The 18,674-nt window shown below is 37.2% G+C and overlaps 1 protein-coding gene across 1 annotated transcript; it reads left to right on the top strand.

Annotated features, from left to right (window-relative positions):
* The first annotated feature begins 6,298 nt into the window (after positions 1-6,298).
* On the top strand, positions 6,299-11,956 carry sstr2a (somatostatin receptor 2a). The gene is made up of 2 exons (XM_079851646.1): positions 6,299-6,713; positions 9,124-11,956. Exon 2 carries the CDS (start codon positions 9,191-9,193, stop codon positions 10,328-10,330), a length of 1,140 nt encoding a protein of 379 aa, XP_079707772.1. The 5' UTR covers positions 6,299-6,713; positions 9,124-9,190; the 3' UTR covers positions 10,331-11,956.
* The last annotated feature ends 6,718 nt before the right edge of the window (positions 11,957-18,674 follow it).

Below are 18,674 nucleotides of genomic sequence, written 5' to 3'. Positions count from 1 at the left end.
TTGCTCTCACGCACATTATGTACCAAAACAATTTTAAATAACATCTCTCCGGAGGTTATGAGATCGCATCCCTCATTACCCTGATAAGCATCTGTTATCCCACAAGTGTCTAAATAGAAGATTACTTATTTTTATTATGAAATAACAAATTCAGAATCAGCACTTCATTGAACGAATCAAAAAATATAATATATAACATGAATAAATATAAATATTATATAAAACGTATTAGCAAATCTTGGCTGAGGAAGCTTACACTGTAACTCAATTTAAATGCATATTGCCATGAAAAATATCTATAATTTAATTCACAATCCTGGTTTTTGGGGTTGTTCTTGTCCTTTTGCTTTAACTCATAATCAACATCAACATAATCTAGTTAACATAACATTTGACCATTTTTACACAACAAAACTGTCCGCCAGTTCAGCTGTCTCTTTTATATCCCTGATGGCCCGGTTTTGGCTCTGTGCCTTAGAAAACAGCCCATCTTTATCAGTAGTTATCACTGTGCCTATAAACTGACAAAAGCTTTTAATTGGACCCTTGGGCGTCACATGTCCGGTCTAGGCCTATAATGTATAGGTTTGAAACATATCAGGCACATAATGAAGAGGTTAGCTCAGTTCAAGACAGTAAGGCTTCTGGGGCTTAAAAGGTAATTCATTTAAAGTGTTAGTTCACTCAAAAATGCGTCGTGTCAGAGGTCATGTGTCGGGTCAGAGGTCACTCTTCAACCGGAACTATAGACTCGCCTACGGCCGTTACTGGAAGCCAGTGATTAGTTATAAATATGGATATTTTTCTTACAAAAACGAATGGCTTTAGATCAAAAGGCCTTTATTAACCCCTGGAGTTGTATGGATTGCTGTTATGATGGATGAATGTGCTATTTTGGGTTTCAAAATCTAAGGTACATTCATTCCCATTTTATAGCCGAAGAGCCATTTTAATAAAACTCAGATTGTATTCGTCTGAAAGAAGAAACTCATACAATATTCACCCATGGCTTGAGGGCGAGTAAATAATGGGAAAATTTTCAGTTTTGGGTGAACTATCCCTTTAAAAATGAATTGCATTCAAAATTATATGAAAACATTTACCATTGAGGCTAGTGTGATACATGTTATTAAAAGAATAAGAACAGATTTATTTATGTGTTTAAAAACAGAGGTGTTTAATATAAGAACAGATGTAATGGAAACATTATGAAAATGTTATATGAATTATCAGTTAGTGTAGTGAGTGTACAAAGTCCATTATATTTTTGGTGATTCAAACAGTGCCCACAATAAGTAGTCAAATACAAAAAAAATACATATTCATAGAACTGTGTGTATTAAATGAGGCAAGGGTGTCGAGTTACATTCAAGATATTGTAAGGCATGAAGAATTCTTTTCAAATAAAAAACATTTAAATATGTCATTTTGGTGATCAAAGATGAGTTTTAAGGGATAAAATTATTGACTACAGCGGGATTTTAAATAATAATAAAATGAATAAATATTCAGCAAAATTAAGAATCTGTCTGAATTCTGAGATTCCTGTGTTCTGTTTAACACAGTTATCACCGTTATGTTTGTCCAGCCCAAAAGCACATGTGTTGAAATGGGAGCCGTAATAATAAATGAGACGCGAGTCTTCCACTCTTCCACTCGACTGCGACCTGTTGGTGTTCTCCTGCTGGGTTCACAAATCAGCCATGGCCTTGTGGACTCGAGCTGTCTTAAAAAAAACATGTTTTACACTCTCGATGAGGTTTATTCAATTTGTGGAGAATGTTGTCATGAACATTTCCACCATGCAATATTTCACCCCACACACAACATCGGTGGAAATGGCATTTTAAACATTTGTCGGAATAAAATGACACATTCCTTTGGAAATTACAGCATTTTATGTGTCCTAAATACAAACTAGTTCAGTAATATGTTCACAGTTTCGAAATAATTTGACAAAATTGCTTACAAATGATGCACAATAAAAATATGATGCACAAAAAGTGACATTTTTCACACATTTCATCTCATAATTTGTTTCAAGCATGATGAAATTATGTGTTTTTATGGTCTTGAATAAAAGTGTTGTTTGTTATTTGTGTCAAATTATAAATATTGTATATACATATTGAAATGTTTTATGATTATATTGATTTTTTGGGGGGTAATATTTATGTTTTTGGCGCTAGCTTAAAATAATCAAATATGTAAATTGATAAAGGCATTGTAAAAAGTATGTTTTTGCAACTGGGACATAAAAGTGCCCAATAATAAAGAACACAAAAATGCTTTGCTTTCTCATAACTAATGCATAATCCTCTCTATTTTTACCACACCATCCTTCCTTAGGCCTTCTTTTGTCAGCTTGAGGAGAAAGGTTTTACTGTTGCCTTTTTCTCAGAACATATATCCATTGGTTTAGAGCTTTATAACAAGTTTAGACTCTCTATGTCAACCACTCATCAAAAATAATGGATGTTATTAGTTTTCCATACATGTTTCAGTTAAATCATTTATCATTTTGATTTATTTAACCCTTTTTGTCAAGTTGCGTCTGTTTATTTTCATTGCCACAGTTTACCTTTCATCAAGGCTTTTCATGACTTATCAGCCATTGACCTTTAACCCCATATATTCAGTTTAACTACGAGCTGTCCAAGGTGAAGGCTCGTGATGTGTTCACTTCTCTTCTTTTAGGATTGAGCATTTCCGTTCCGTTAAAGCAAAAGATAACCAATCTCAGGAATTTCTGTTAAACAATAATGAAACAATTAATTGTTGGTCACACAATTTATCATTCACATGCCTGCAATTTTCATATACAGTGTTTTTTTGTTTGTTTTTTGTCTGAGGTTAGCTTAAGGTTTGAGTGTGTGTGTGTGTGTGTGTGTGTGTGTGTGTGTGTGTGTGTGTGTGTGTGTGTGTGTGTGTGTGTGTGTGTGTGTGTGTGTGTGTGTGTGTGTGTGTGTGTGTGTGTGTGTGTCAGACAAGTCCATATTCTGACCCTTAGAACATAACTGTCACGGTTAGCTTAGATAGATAGATGAAGACAAGCAGATTAAGATCAATATACAGTGAGGAAAATAAGTATTTGAACACCCTGCTATTTTGCAAGTTCTCCCACTTAGAAATCATGGAGGGGTCTGAAATTGTCATCGTAGGTGCATGTCCACTGTGAGAGACATAATCTAAAAAAAAAAATCCAGAAATCACAATGTATGATTTTTTAACTATTTATTTGTATGATACAGCTGCAAATAAGTATTTGAACACCTGAGAAAATCAATGTTAATATTTGGTACAGTAGCCTTTGTTTGCAATTACAGAGGTCAAACGTTTCCTGTAGTTTTTCACCAGGTTTGCACACACTGCAGGAGGGATTTTGGCCCACTCCTCCACACAGATCTTCTCTAGATCAGTCAGGTTTCTGGGCTGTCGCTGAGAAACACGGAGTTTGAGCTCCCTCCAAAGATTCTCTATTGGGTTTAGGTCTGGAGACTGGCTAGGCCACGCCAGAACCTTGATATGCTTCTTACAGAGCCACTCCTTGGTTATCCTGGCTGTGTGCTTCGGGTCATTGTCATGTTGGAAGACCCAGCCTCGACCCATCTTCAATGCTCTAACTGAGGGAAGGAGGTTGTTCCCCAAAATCTGGCAATACATGGCCCCGGTCATCCTCTCCTTAATACAGTGCAGTCGCCCTGTCCCATGTGCAGAAAAACACCCCCAAAGCATGATGCTACCACCCCCATGCTTCACAGTAGGGATGGTGTTCTTGGGATGGTACTCATCATTCTTCTTCCTCCAAACACGTTTAGTGGAATTATGACCAAAAAGTTCTATTTTGGTCTCATCTGACCACATGACTTTCTCCCATGACTCCTCTGGATCATCCAAATGGTCATTGGCAAACTTAAGACGGGCCTTGACATGTGCTGGTTTAAGCAGGGGAACCTTCCGTGCCATGCATGATTTCAAACCATGACGTCTTAGTGTATTACCAACAGTAATCTTTGAAACGGTGGTCCCAGCTCTTTTCAGGTCATTGACCAGCTCCTCCCGTGTAGTTCTGGGCTGATTTCTCACCTTTCTTAGGATCATTGAGACCCCACGAGGTGAGATCTTGCATGGAGCCCCAGTCCGAGGGAGATTGACAGTCATGTTTAGCTTCTTCCATTTTCTAATGATTGCTCCAACAGTGGACCTTTTTTCTCCAAGCTGCTTGGCAATTTCCCTGTAGCCCTTTCCAGCCTTGTGGAGGTGTACAATTTTGTCTCTAGTGTCTTTGGACAGCTCTTTGGTCTTGGCCATGTTAGTAGTTGGATTCTTACTGATTGTATGGGGTGGACAGGTGTCTTTATGCAGCTAACGACCTCAAACAGGTGATTCTAATTTAGGATAATAAATGGAGTGGAGGTGGACATTTTAAAGGCAGACTAACAGGTCTTTGAGGGTCAGAATTCTAGCTGATAGACAGGTGTTCAAATACTTATTTGCAGCTGTATCATACAAATAAATAGTTAAAAAATCATATATTGTGATTTCTGGATTTTTTTTTTAGATTATGTCTCTCACAGTGGACATGCACCTACGATGACAATTTCAGACCCCTCCATGATTTCCAAGTGGGAGAACTTGCAAAATAGCAGGGTGTTCAAATACTTATTTTCCTCACTGTACATCTATTTTAATGAAAGTTCTCCAAGCGGGCAGACAGGCAGGATAAACACAACCATACATAACAGAGATCGGACAAAGAGTGAACAGGAGGAACTAAATAGCAAACATGATGGTAATTAATAGGACACAGGTGATACCGATCAACTAATGATGGTAACCAGGGAGACAGACTAGTGGCGGGAAACTGAACAAAGGAACATGTGACAAATGACAACTAACTGAGGCCCCGTTTAAACGAAGGGAAGACGCAGATATTTCCCTGCGGTTTGGCCTCTCATTTACACGAAAACCCCGTTTTTATCACAGAAAATGATTATTTCTTAAAATTCCGGCCAAAGTGGAGATTTCTGATAACGGCGGTTATGTGTTGCCGTGTCAACTGGGAGAAACGGGGTTTTAGGTTCTCAAACGTCACATTATGTGCCAGAAAATGCGTAAAGTCATGTGAGCGCCCTAGGGAGTCGCTCGTGTTATTCGTGGTTGTCAATTCTGATTGGCTTGCATGGCTTTATCCTTCACCCACACTGCCGCCCATAGGTTTGGCATAGTTATGATGGCGCTCGACGGCATATTTATGCGCGTTGATGTAAATGATAACTTTTTTGAAAACGATGTTGTGTGCACGATGTTAATATTGAAAATGGAGGGGGGGGGGGGGGGGGGTATTCATTTCTCTAAATACCCGGCTATGTGTAAATGTGGCCTAAAAAGTCCATGAACACAGACATAGTGGTGACAATAATATTCCATTGTTGTTGTTTTATCATTTGTTTGCCACTGTACCTTTAAGAAACACACTCCAGAATGTGAATTGGTCATCTGTTGATGTATATGTTTGACCAGTTGGTCAAGATTAGTTTGTTTCAGAAGTTATTTGAAACGGATTCAAAAGTGTGAATTAGATTTGTGCGCTTGCACTTGGTTTGATTTATATGTTTAACCCCTTCTGCTGCCTTCGGGCAATTGTCACATGACAAAGATGGCAGATTTCAGATTGCACACTTCCACAGGGTCCTACAATAGAAGAATATGACTTGAAAAGTAAACTCTATAGCTCCCTTTATGTTATTTTTTATTTTGTTTTTTTTATTTTTCTGTAATGCACTTGTGCACATGATTCTATCAGATTGTAATGATACATTTTTGTTGCCATGCTGTCTGTAGGCTACATGACATATTGTCAATAAAAAAAAATATTAAAAAAACCTTCCACCGGAGCCAGTGGGACTTCCATTAAGATGAAAGAAGCTTTATGCAAGTTGTAGAGTTTTTATAGTGTCATTTTTAAAGCTTGGCTTCGATAAATGGTGCAGGTTTTAAGTTCACAACCATTTAACATCAAATTCTTTTATCTCAAAGAATTGAGGGAACATTTGATTTCTCATGATATGACTCATTTAAAGTCTCTGAATTAATTCCCACGTGCATTTAGGCTATTTCAATCTAATCTAATTTTAAGCATCTTTTTTGGGGAGATTTATAAATTATTATTTTGACCCCTGACATATTCCCGTATCCTTATCAAGACCACACAGCAAAAACAACTGAATATAGCCTTTCATGTCGTTTAGATTAATGTATCTGCGCAGGATATATATCAAGGAAGCGCGCGCTCGACGGATCAGTAGCTCCATCTGCACTCACACTCGTGCTCGCGCTCCAGCAACACACACGTTCCGCTCAGACTGAAAATACCAAAGGAATTCGACTGTTGCCCCTCGAAATTTAGTTTTCATGACTTAAATGTTACGTTTATTGAGTTCAAGTGCGTCATTCGCTTCTAAACTTCTGTTTTAGTGTATTTTCTACTGAAATAACGGCAATTTGTTATCTGAGGAGAACTGTCGCTGTCCTGACGCACAAACGGACACGCGCGGGTTTATCAGGAGGTGTCAAGTGCGAGTGACGGTTATTCTTTGCTGGATTTCGCGCTTGTTCGGACAGTTTTGCGGTAATATAATGGTGGCAAATGGAAACATGTGAAGCTGTTCATATTCCAGGAATGGATTTTCAAAGGTGTCCCATAACTACAGGTAACTATACAGGCAAAAATGTAATAGGCTACATCAGATAGTTTTAAAATTGTCTTTTTTTTTACAGCATACCAATTCACGTGGCATAGCTGTGACTGTTTAACATTTTTATTTGAGAAAAAGGAAGTATTTATACATTTACATCACATTTGAATCATTTAGCAAACGTTTTTATCCAAAGTGACTTACAAATGAGGAGAATTACAGGTAATCAGCCGGCCACACATTATTTGGTAAAAGACGTGTTTAATAGTTCGATCAGTCGAAGATGTCTGTTTTAGCTAATGCCAAAATAAAGATTTTTTTTCACACTTGCTTTAATAATCCATTATAAAAAGCCTATATTTTACACAATTTATGTACATGTCGTGTAGGCTAGTGGCTTAAAATCACAGTAGGCTATAGCTTAGAGAGGCAGAGTCGGAAAACATAATTAATTTTGTCTATTTAATATGGGCTATTTAAGCAGACTGATCCTTCATTGAGGTTTTGAATAGGAAACTAAGTTATATGATTTGATTTCAGTTGGGTTTCTGATATTTTTCTCAGTTGAAGATGTTGTGATATTGTGTGGGATGATGGAGACCGACACGATTTGGATGGATCTCTGCAACCTAAATAGAGAACAACACTGCAGTAGCCTAGCCTACTTCACTTTTATATTAATTCAGTCATCCGAGCCTTGAGGAGCTGTACAGCTAAATTAAGTTTGCGTCATTTGTTAGATTCTCTCTTATATGTCAAATATTCATTCTGTTTGCTCAGTAAAGATCAATTAAACCAATATTTGCTAGGGCAAAAGTCAATGAGCTGTAGAAACCAGACAGACAAGGTAAAGTCCTTGTTTATCCAAAGTTGCAGATCAGACCTGTAAGCAGTATTGATTATCTGCATGCATGTTATCTGCTTTCCATTTTCACCTCATTTTTTACTTGAATAATGCTTTTATTTAAGCAGAACAGATATAAATCCAGTCTACTCTCTCGGGATGTGCTAATCAGAATTCACCTCTGTGGTGATTATACCCCATATTGCAATTATTTTTTGAGATTCGTGGTTGCTTCATCCATGGGTCTTGCTCACTCATGTGAGTTGTGGGATTCCTAAACTTCAGTATGCTGACGTAATCCAATTTGGGGGAGTAAACAACCTTGACCATTTACATTTGGTTGCATCACGTCTTGTATTAGTCTCAAATGCATGAAGTGACCAAGTGAAAATACTCATAAAGATTCTAAAAATATACAATCCTTATGAATTCAAGTTTGGAATATAACTGAAAATGTATTTTTGGTGTGCATTTGTAAATTTCCTCCTGAACTGTCACATGAACATTTAGTCTGAAACCATTCAAAATAATGGGTCTTTATGGAGTTGAACCGTTCCCTTCCCGGCGTTGGTTCCGGAAGAATTTTTTCCATTCATTTTCCCCATAGGGATTTAAAAAATGTCTTTAAAAAAGAGTTATAAGTCAATAACCAAACCAATCAGCTATGAGGTGAATCAAAACATTACAAACTCTGATTTGATTAAAAAATAAATTAAAAAATATATATTAAAAAACATAATACAAGACTGTGAACTTAATGACTTCAGTGAGGGAAAGAACTACAATCCCATGAAGCATTGCGAACAGCATAATCAAGTTAAAAAGGATGTATAAATATAAAACTTCTCATGTACAAATGTTTTGTTATTGCAAAATATGCATATATATACAAATATTTAAGTATTTTGAGAGCTAAGAGAGATTGACTTGCAGTTCTTCATGGGAGTGGGCGGAGCTAAAGAGCCAATTTGGCAAGTGTCTTTTTTTGTGACTCACTGATTGGTGCAATTTTCTGTACAGCATCATGGTTTTCCACTAGGAATTCAGCTGTTAAATATTATTATTTAAAAGATAACCTGAAATAACGCGGCCTGACGGCTTAAACAGAAGCAAATGCCATGGATTAACAACCTCACAGCTCACAGCAGGGCTGTCTTTAAAGCTTTAAAAGTTATCATTCAAAATCAATTTCCATATGGAGAAAAATGAATGGAGTGTTTACTTCCGAAACCCAACTCTCTTGCCATCTGGTTCCATGAAGAGTAAGAAAAAAATAAACAAATTTAAGAACTGTGCACTGAAAGGTTCTTTGGGGAACCAAAAATGGTTCTTCTATGGCATCTCCCCTTTTGGAAACTATTTTTAAGAGTTTAGCGTGGAAAACAGGGCTACAGTCCCACCATTAATACTCCCAAAAGTCTTAAGTTATGTGTAAACAATTACACTCACATGCAACATCCCTTAGATTAGATTACTTTGATTCGAGACAAATAAGGCAAATGTTTATGTGAATTGATAGAAATTTGAATAGATTGGTTGTTAACTCATATTTCCTTCCTTTTTTTTCTTAAATGCCCATAGGTTTCGTATTAAACTGTGGATTCAATCTTCATAAGCCTATTCCCGGTGAATAATAAACACTGCCAAAATGGACACATGGACGTTTATGCCCAATTCCAACCTATCCCTCCCTGACCGCTTGGTGAACAATAGCTTCTTCCCAGGGAACGAGTCTGACTTTGGCCTGGAGATTTACCCTCACAACAGCACTAACCATGGCTTTGACCAAACAAGTTCAGTCGTCATCACATTTGTGTACTTTGTAGTCTGTGCGGTGGGACTGTGTGGGAACACGCTGGTCATTTATGTCATCCTGCGCTACGCCAAGATGAAGACCGTCACGAATATATACATTTTAAACCTGGCAGTGGCGGATGTCCTTTGCATGCTAAGTCTCCCTTTCATTGCGATTCAGCTCTTGCTTCTCCACTGGCCCTTTGGATCCGCGATCTGCCGCGTCGTCCTAACCGCGGACTCCATGAACCAATTCACCAGCATCTTCTTTCTGACGGTCATGAGCTTTGATCGATACCTGGCCGTGGTTCATCCGATCAAATCCACCAAATGGCGAAAGCCACGCATGGCGAAAACCATTAGTTTGGCCATGTGGAGTGTGTCTCTGCTAGTCAACCTGCCAATTATGATCTACAGCGGAGTGAACGTGAAAAGATACGAGGCTCGGACGTGTACCATGTTGTGGCCGGAGCCACAGAACACCTACTACACCGCGTTTATCTTCTACACCTTTTTCTTGGGCTTTTTCTTACCGCTGATTGTGATCTCCATGTGCTACCTGCTAATTGTCATTAAGGTGAAATCCTCTGGCATGCGGGTCGGCTCCACCAAAAGAAAGCGCTCAGAGCGGAAAGTCACCCGTATGGTTTCCATCGTGGTGGTCGTGTTCGTGCTCTGCTGGTTACCGTTTTACGTATTCAACGTGACCTCTGTGACCGGAACCGTTCCCACAACACCCGTGCTGAAAAGCACGTTTGACTTCGTGGTGGTGTTGGGTTACGCCAACAGCTGCGCCAACCCAATCCTCTACGCCTTCTTGTCGGACAACTTCAAGAAGAGTTTCCAAAACGTCTTGTGTCTGAAACGGGTCGGTGGCTTGGATGAGATCGACCGAAGCGACAGCCGACAGGACAGGACTCGAATGGTCAACGATGTCATGACGGAAACGCAAAACGCTGCATTGCTCAATGGAAACCTTCAGACCAGCATCTGAAAATGTCACATGAACTTTGTCCTTTGTCGAAATTCACAGCCTACCTGTCGGAAGCTACGAGAGATGTAGTATTTAAGATCAACGTTAAGTATCAGAGTTTATCTGGATGTCTTTAGGACACTAAAATGGTCCATTTGGGTGAGATCCTTTTGGAGAGCTTCATCCGATTGATCTCGTGTATTTAAGCGATGAATGTAATTTACTGTAAATAACTCTCGCTTTGTTTGGTGTTGCTGTCTGAAGAAATTATGAAGCTGTTGTGTTTTGTTATGCGCGTGTGTGTGTGTGTTCACTTCAGTGCCAAAACTGTCTTTAAAAGTTAAGAGATACAGTAGCGCCAGTATTCAAGATCATGGCCCTTATTAGATAAACATTATTCACTCTCTAAAGACTTCTGTGGAAACACAAGGCCAAATAGGACAAGCTTCTTATTATTCAAGGCTTCTGTGATGGCCAGACCAAATCACTGAATATAAAAAGGTCTCCAAAATCTAAGAAAGGATGTACATTTCTGTGGCCTATTTATTTGTTGTTTACTTAGTGAATTATGCTTGTTATATCTTACCAAAACCTGATGGTTGCCGTCTGCTTATATCTTGTTTACATTTAAAAAACTTCCCTCATCATGTTTCGCCTCTGGTTCCCAGTAGAGTTTTATTTTGGTACTGGAAATGCACACAATGTTCAGTGGACGGGGGGAGGAGAAAGATGAGCTCTGTTGCTAAACTTGATGAGCTAATCGACATTTTCAGGCATCATATGAATGCGGCACCAAAAGGTGTAGGCAGCAACATTATGTCAAGAAACCTCCTTTTGATAGCATTTATACAGCATCACGTGGATCCTTCATGGAGAACGCAAGTTAAAATGGACTATTTGATGCATATTTGTATGTGCTGTGTGTTGTTTCTGAATTCTAGGAACCAGTTGTGAGTTGTGGCTTTAAACGCTAGGTTTTGAAACAGAGCTTTAGTAATTATTATCTGACCTGGAGAAAGTTTTAGAACTTTTTATTAATCACACTTTGTAACATATCTTTCCCTCACGGGTCAAAATGACCGGAAGTCCTAAAATTATACTTTATTTATTTACTTTTGTCCAGAAGGCTTATTTTATTTCATTTTGATAATATTTTTTGTTCTTTTTAATTGTATTTACCTTTAAATTACTAGATTTGTTCAATAAATAAGAAATAAATAGTAATTTAAGCACATTCCTCACATTCCTTCAATTTAAATTTAAAATAACTCACAATTTCATGCATAACCCTTTTAATTCAGCTCAAAATATCTTACAATCTTTGTGGACCTCTTGTGAAAAAAACATAATATAACATGATATTTCATGACTCTTGCCACTAGCTGGCTTTATAGCTCTATATATGGAGCAAATGAGCTGTTCGGCTGGGTCCTAAAGTCAGTTCGTTTCAGTATGCATTCAGATACACATGTGGACATTATCAAAATATTATGAATTTTAGTTTAAATTTCGAACATTTTTAGGCTTTTCTATGTGTACTGAAGCATTCCTCGCATTCCTTTCACTTCTACGGGGTCAAATTGACCCACAAGGGAAGGATTTGTTACTTTTTGAAATTTTGAAAACACAAAACTCCTCGAATCATTTAAAAAAAAAAAAGGTTTGTATTTGTGGTTCAAGTGCGACTTAAGTCCCAAGGTCTTGGACCCCTCTGTTGAACACTCAATTTTTACATTTTTGGATTAGTATGGTGTAACCAATAACCATTGAATTAGCATTCATCAGCTGGCAAATGAGATGCAAATCAATCCATCTCGTTCCAGTTGTTACACAAACCTTTTTCTCAGTCAGCGAGACAGACAATGATGACAGAGAACACAAGGAGGGCATACACTGCATTCAATATTATTATTTATTATTCTGAGAAAAGTATTCAAACAAGTGCACAATCGTGCAACTCGTTTTGCCAACATGTTGAATATACCTCATTATAAAACAATAGATATTCAGCCTTTATCCATCATTGTGATGAATGCATCCCGTCACACTAATGCTGAAGCATCAACACGGACTGTTCAATAGCAGCTGCTTCACATTTGCATCGCTCGGAGGACATGAACAACTATTAATTATAAAACGACAATGCAAGTGCCTTAATCACTCGAAAAGACACACAGAATGAGAGGAGCGTAACCATGTGCATTCATTCATTCATTCATAGAGCTTTAACAATAAACCCCTACCTGAATGTACAATCAATTCATATAGCTGTTATACACTTGTAAATAAAACACTTACTTTAAATCCCTGTCGGTTAAAGAGCTGTATAATGTGTAAATATTGAGCTGGCATCGACATTTGAGGGGTTTAGAGAATTTTAACATTTGCGAAGGGCTAATACAGACTGAACTCAGTCTGTCCGACTTCTAAGGGCCGAAATCACGTGACGCAAGGTGAGCGCGTGCACGTTTGGAGTTTAGGACCGAAACAAACATATGTTGAAACCTGGGGAAGTATTGATGACAGCAAAGTGGTTATCGCAGTATTCGTCCGGTACAATGTGTTCAATGTGCCTTTGGCCGTCAGGCAGGCATAGGGCGCGCGCGTGTGTGTGTGTGTAGTGCTTTAGTGTTCTGTCTCATGATAAGTTGTCTATAGTTCCCTGTCTGATGGTGTGTGGGTGCAATATAGCATTCCCTTTATATTAATAACACATTTCAAAGATGTCATTCTTCATCATAGCTGTGTGAACAAGCCTTGAAAAAGTGACTCATGCACCTCTCATACTCCTCATTAGTTGCTAAGATTGAAGGTTGTGTGTTGCTTTTTCTCTTGCCGTGCATGTGTGTGTCCGGGATCATCTTTTAACCCTTGTCGTGCATGTGTGTGTGTCTGGGATCATCTGTGCATGTGTGTGTCCGGGATCATCTTAACCCTTGTCGTGCATGTGTGTGTCCGGGATCATCTATGCATGTGTGTGTCCGGGATCATCTTAACCCTTGCCGTGCATGTGTGTGTGTGTGTGTGTGTGTGTTCGGGATCATCTTAAGGATGAAGCAAATAAACGCAAAGTCATTCCCTGGTTGCTAATCTGCCACAGCTCAATTTTTGCCCAGTTATTTATTTTATAGATAATTTATTACAATTCACTCAAGCGGAATAATCCTCAGGTTTAATTGAATGATTCTTCAAACGCTATTGTTGTCGGGTCATTTGTGGAGAAAGCGGGATTGTGTTTTAATTAAATTCTCCAAAGGCACTGGCGTTCTTTAAGTAGAGAACATTTTAACGGTGACACTTTACAATAAGGTCTCATTTGTTAACATTATTTAATGTTTAACTAACTAACAGTGAGCAATATGTTTATTAACATTGGTAAGTTAGAAATAGAATTGTATATTGTTTGTTTGTGTAAGTTCACAGTGCATAAACATTACTAAATTATCAAATTAACTCTATTAATAAAGGCTGTAGAATTATTGTTCATTGCTGGTTTATGGTTATCCTTTTAGTTAACTAACTAGTCAGTTATTAAATGAAACCATAATGTAAAGTCTTGCCTTTTAAAAAAATGCAAAATAATGCACATTACCACCCTGTAATAGGCTATTATGTTATTTGTGAGGTGCAAATAAGTCATATTATAATTAATTATGTAAAGTTGTGTGTATGCATTTGTGTTTAAAAGTGGCTGGTAATGACTTTTACTGGGAAATTATCATGTAAAATAATCAGTGTACAAAAGCATTACAGAGAAATCAATCTTATGTTTAATCTTGTGCATTCTGAGTCAAATTTACCCTTTAACAAAACTGACTAAATACTGTATTGACACATGAGAAAATCTTGATGTATAAAGATGACAAAACAAGTTTCTTTCCCCCTTTTTTCTTTTCTTTTTGCAATCATTTCTGTTGCAAAATGTCTCCCTCTGTTGTCCAGTTTGGGGTTTGATTTCTATTTTAGTGTTAGCTTTATATCTTTTGGCTTGTTTATGGATTATTAAGCATTATGTTCATGACCTGTAATTATTGACAATTGTAGAGAAACGTGTGATCAAGTATCCGCCAACCTTTTTCAGTGTTGTTATTGACAAAAATGAAGTGCATTACATTAATTTACCAAACAAATAAAGACTAATGTGTGAACAATGCATAATTTGACTTGTGTATGTGCAATATTATGATAGTACTATTAAAAAAAAATACAGCAAAAACAGTAATACAGTAACTGTGAAATATTATTACAATTTAAAATAGCTGTTTTCTATGTGAATGCATGTTAAACTGTAATTTATTCCTGTGATCAAAGCAGAATTTTCAGCATCATTACTCCAGTCTTCAGTGTCACATGATCCTTCTGATGCTTTGATGATCAATTATTATTGGTGTCCAATTATTAATCATGTTAAAAACAGCTTCATATTTTGGTCGAACGGTCATACATTCTCTTTGATGAATAGAAAGTTCAAAAGAACAGTAACATTTTTGTAACATTATAAATGTCTTTATTGTCACTTTTGATCAGTTTAATGCATCTTTTCTGAATGAAAATATTAATTTCTTTCAAACAAAATCTCCAAACCTTTGAACGGTACTATATATGATTATTAATCCAGATAAAAGTGCTGTAAAATATGATCAACAATGAATGCATTAAACATCAGATGAATCCCCCTGTGCCCTGTAATGAAAACTTGATCGTATATGTTTAGCTTCCTCAAGCATTTCTCATCGTCTTACACACACTGAAACCAAATACATGAATCAATCAATGCAGCGATTATCATCTAAACTAAGGCTCTGACTGTGTTTTGAGTCAACAGGTGTGTGTGTATTGAGCGAGCTCTTCCGGTCGCGATCCGCCATCTGTGTGTGTGGTTTGGCTTCACTGAACCTCACACACACACTGCACTGTCATGCTCGCGCAGACCTTATAATAGTTCTTCTGCTAGTTTCTGTAGGTTGTCTAAGAAACACGCTTGTCTACATGAAGTCTATTTAAAAGAAGTGCAGGTGCCAGGATGTGCTAAAATGAGTGTGTGATCAGTTTCGGTTTGAACACAACAGGACAGAGGAGTAGGGGAGCACGGGGTTCAACCTAACACACTTTGGTTTTGGCTCAATTATTAAAAAAAAATGTACACAAAGCAACATACACATCTCTGCTACAAAGGAACACTACGTTTTTTTCTAGGATCTACCATTTTCATACAGTTGCACTGACAGTGTCCCAGCTAACAGACTTCTGATATAAGAACGTTCTCCAAATATTCAGTGTTGGTTCTGGGAACGTGAAAAATGTCCAGTTTTCTTTGACGTTAGAGGAACGTGTTTTTAAAAGTATAATGTTCCTCAAACGTTCTTTCAACTTAATTTTTATTTAAAATTCATCACTATAAGAACGTTGATTTCTAACATTCCAAGAACATAAAAATGACCAGTTTCCTTAATGTTACTAGAATGTTATTTAAAGGTTAGTGTGACGTTCCTGAAACATTCTTTCGAAAGAGTAATAAGAACACGAACTACAACTTTATTCAGACACAGCTTTAGATGAACTGAAGATAAAAGACATCAACTCTCTCAAGATCTGATTAAACAACTCCACAAACAGCATTACCAGCTTCACTTATTACTAACCAGACATGACTTTATTTCTGTCACACCACGTTTGCAGAAGATCTTATTGAGAATTAACAGAGGTTTAGATGCTGATGTCTTATTGAAAATGTTTCGTTTGAGGTCACCATTATGATGATCAGTGTTTGCTTTAGTTTGGCTCTTGACCCTTGAACTTTGTGCTTTATCAGCAATTGCAGGTGTTTCTGGACATTTCTGCATTCATAAAGCAGATCAACAAATGACTGCTTTTTCTGTAATTAATGGCTTAACAAATTGAAAAATATGATACTCAACAAATAAAAAAGATGATTTGTAACATTATTGTGTTTCAGCTGCTGAATGTTGATTTATGTGAGCTTATATATGAAGACTTCAGATGCAAAAGCCTCTAAGTGCCATCTGAAATGTTCTTCTAAAATGAGCATTTTTATCAAGCTCGTATATTTAGGTTCAGTAATTTCACGTTAATGACAATTAATAGGTATTTTTCATTGTCATTAAAGTGAAATAACTGAACATAAACATACAAACCTGATAAAAATGATCATTTTAGAAGAAAATTTCAGATGGCACTTAGAGGCTTTTGCATCTGAAGTCTTCATATATAACATAAAAGCAACTCATTTATAAAATGATTTTATTTAAATGACGAATCATGTACACGCACAGACATCAACATTCGGTATATGAAACACAACAGTGGTGACATTCTTCATGTTAGCATACAAAACACATTCATGGCTCCCAGCATGCATTGCGCCATGAATAAATTATGCAGCTGAATTATTTTTTTGATTGTCACCATTGTTGAGGTTTGTATGACGAGTGCTGATGTCTAAGTGTGTCGTTTTTAACATTTAAAAAGTTTTGGACAATCTCACAAAAATGTCCTCAGTTACTAATGATTTTTATCACATCAATTGAGTTCATTACCTTCTTCTCTAACTACTTTTAAGTTCCCAAATTGAATCAATCAATTCAAACTACAGTGAATGCAATTGTTTAACTGCAGTCCTTTGTCTGTTATTAAAGCAGACAAACTGATCTGCTTTATCAATGCAGAAATGTTATATAATAATAAAAACGAGCTTTAAAATCACATTTTAAAGGGTTTATTGCATAAAAAACAGGCTTTTTAATAAAAAAGTGATCAATGCATAGTTAACAAATGTGAAAAAAGTCATACTTTGACATTTAAATTCCAACATTGTTTGTGAAAGTCCAACAAAGGTAAATGTGGCAAAATAAATGTATAAATAAATACTCAAAGCTGAAAAGTTGTGTGTCTCCCTGTTCTCATGTCATTATCGCTGTACACTCGGCGGCTGTAACACTGTGCTACGACTAACCCCGCTGTGTAAAACACAGTTTAAGCCGAGCTAACAGTTGCTAGGAGTTGCTGATATGTTGTAGCCAACAAGACAGTGATTACGGTCATATAAAGTGAGATTTGGTGACGTACACACCCAACTCAGAAACCGGAAAAACGTATGATGAGAAAATGTACTTGCATGGTGTCAAAACACTCTTCGTCCAGAACCTTCACGAAATCTTATCAAAACTTTCCACAAACCCGCGGGAGACCGTCTTCTGGCAGCGAGAGAAGAGCGGAAACACAACCTGACCCTGACTAACTGTGTGAAAGGTCCGTGTTATATTTAACCCCGCGTTAGGTTGTGCCCCGCGCTCCCCTACATGAGAACCATACTTGAGTAAAAGTTCAGATACAGCAAAAATGACTCCATTACAAGTCACCAATTCCAATCCGACTTGAGTAATAGTCTATCTGATTTTAACAGTTCTTACAGTTTTTTTCCAATTGCTAACACACAATTTTGCAAACTAGGCTGGTTTTATCAAAATACTTCACACAGTTCACAAAACCACACACCCAAACTGCAAAATACCTCATATATCCTGCAGAATGAAGCACTGCAACCAAAACAGCATTATCAAAACTTTTGCACGAAATGGCGCACACTTCATTCATATTAGCAGATTTTTGTCTAACCAGCTACACACTGTTGGGCGTAATGAACCAACCCGTTGCCATAATACTAAAATAGTTCAAATTGTAGAAAATTCTTCAGATTGTTCACATGCACAGAAATATTTGCAGACACACACACACATGCTGTTCAAACATTTATTTATTTATTGTTTCACCAAACAAGTCAGTGCAACATATTTACACCGGACTGAACACAAATATGCTCACAAAACACAGTAAACTGAAAAAGATTGAAGTGTTACAGTTTTTACCAACTGCTTACACACAAAATCTTTTCATGTCACACGATTTTTGAAACCTCTCACTCAAAGTGCAAAACTACATGCCAAATCTTCAAAACCATAAGCTATTTCTCAGCCTTTGACTCAATTTTCAATTGCATAAAACACTTTTTGCAAAACACTACACACAATTCTCTACCTAAAACACAAAGATCTATCAGGAAGTGACTTGCTTTCCTTTTCCAAACACAACCAATCAAAATGCTACACTTATTCACCAGGTCACACAGACACACTCCTCACATGTGCAAACACTAATTGCTTAACTGATCACTAACCAATCACTGCTTTACTGTAGTATAGGCCTAAATAGGTCAAAGGTCAGATGATCTGTTTTGAACAATGGATTCCTGGGACCCCCCCGGGACCCCCCCCCCCCCCCACACACACACACACACAATTGTGTTCTTTACTGTATTCTAAAGAATATACTTTTGGTTTACAGTACA

The sequence above is a fragment of the Squalius cephalus genome, assembly GCF_949319135.1.
Source record: "Squalius cephalus genome assembly, chromosome: 19".
In the NCBI taxonomy this organism is placed as follows: domain Eukaryota; kingdom Metazoa; phylum Chordata; class Actinopteri; order Cypriniformes; family Leuciscidae; genus Squalius; species Squalius cephalus.
This window is presented reverse-complemented; position numbering and strand designations above follow the sequence as displayed.

Coding starts and splice junctions, on each gene's coding strand:
- sstr2a (XM_079851646.1), top strand. CDS start 9,191: ATGGACACATGGACGTTTATGCCCAATTCCAACCTATCCCTCCCTGAC.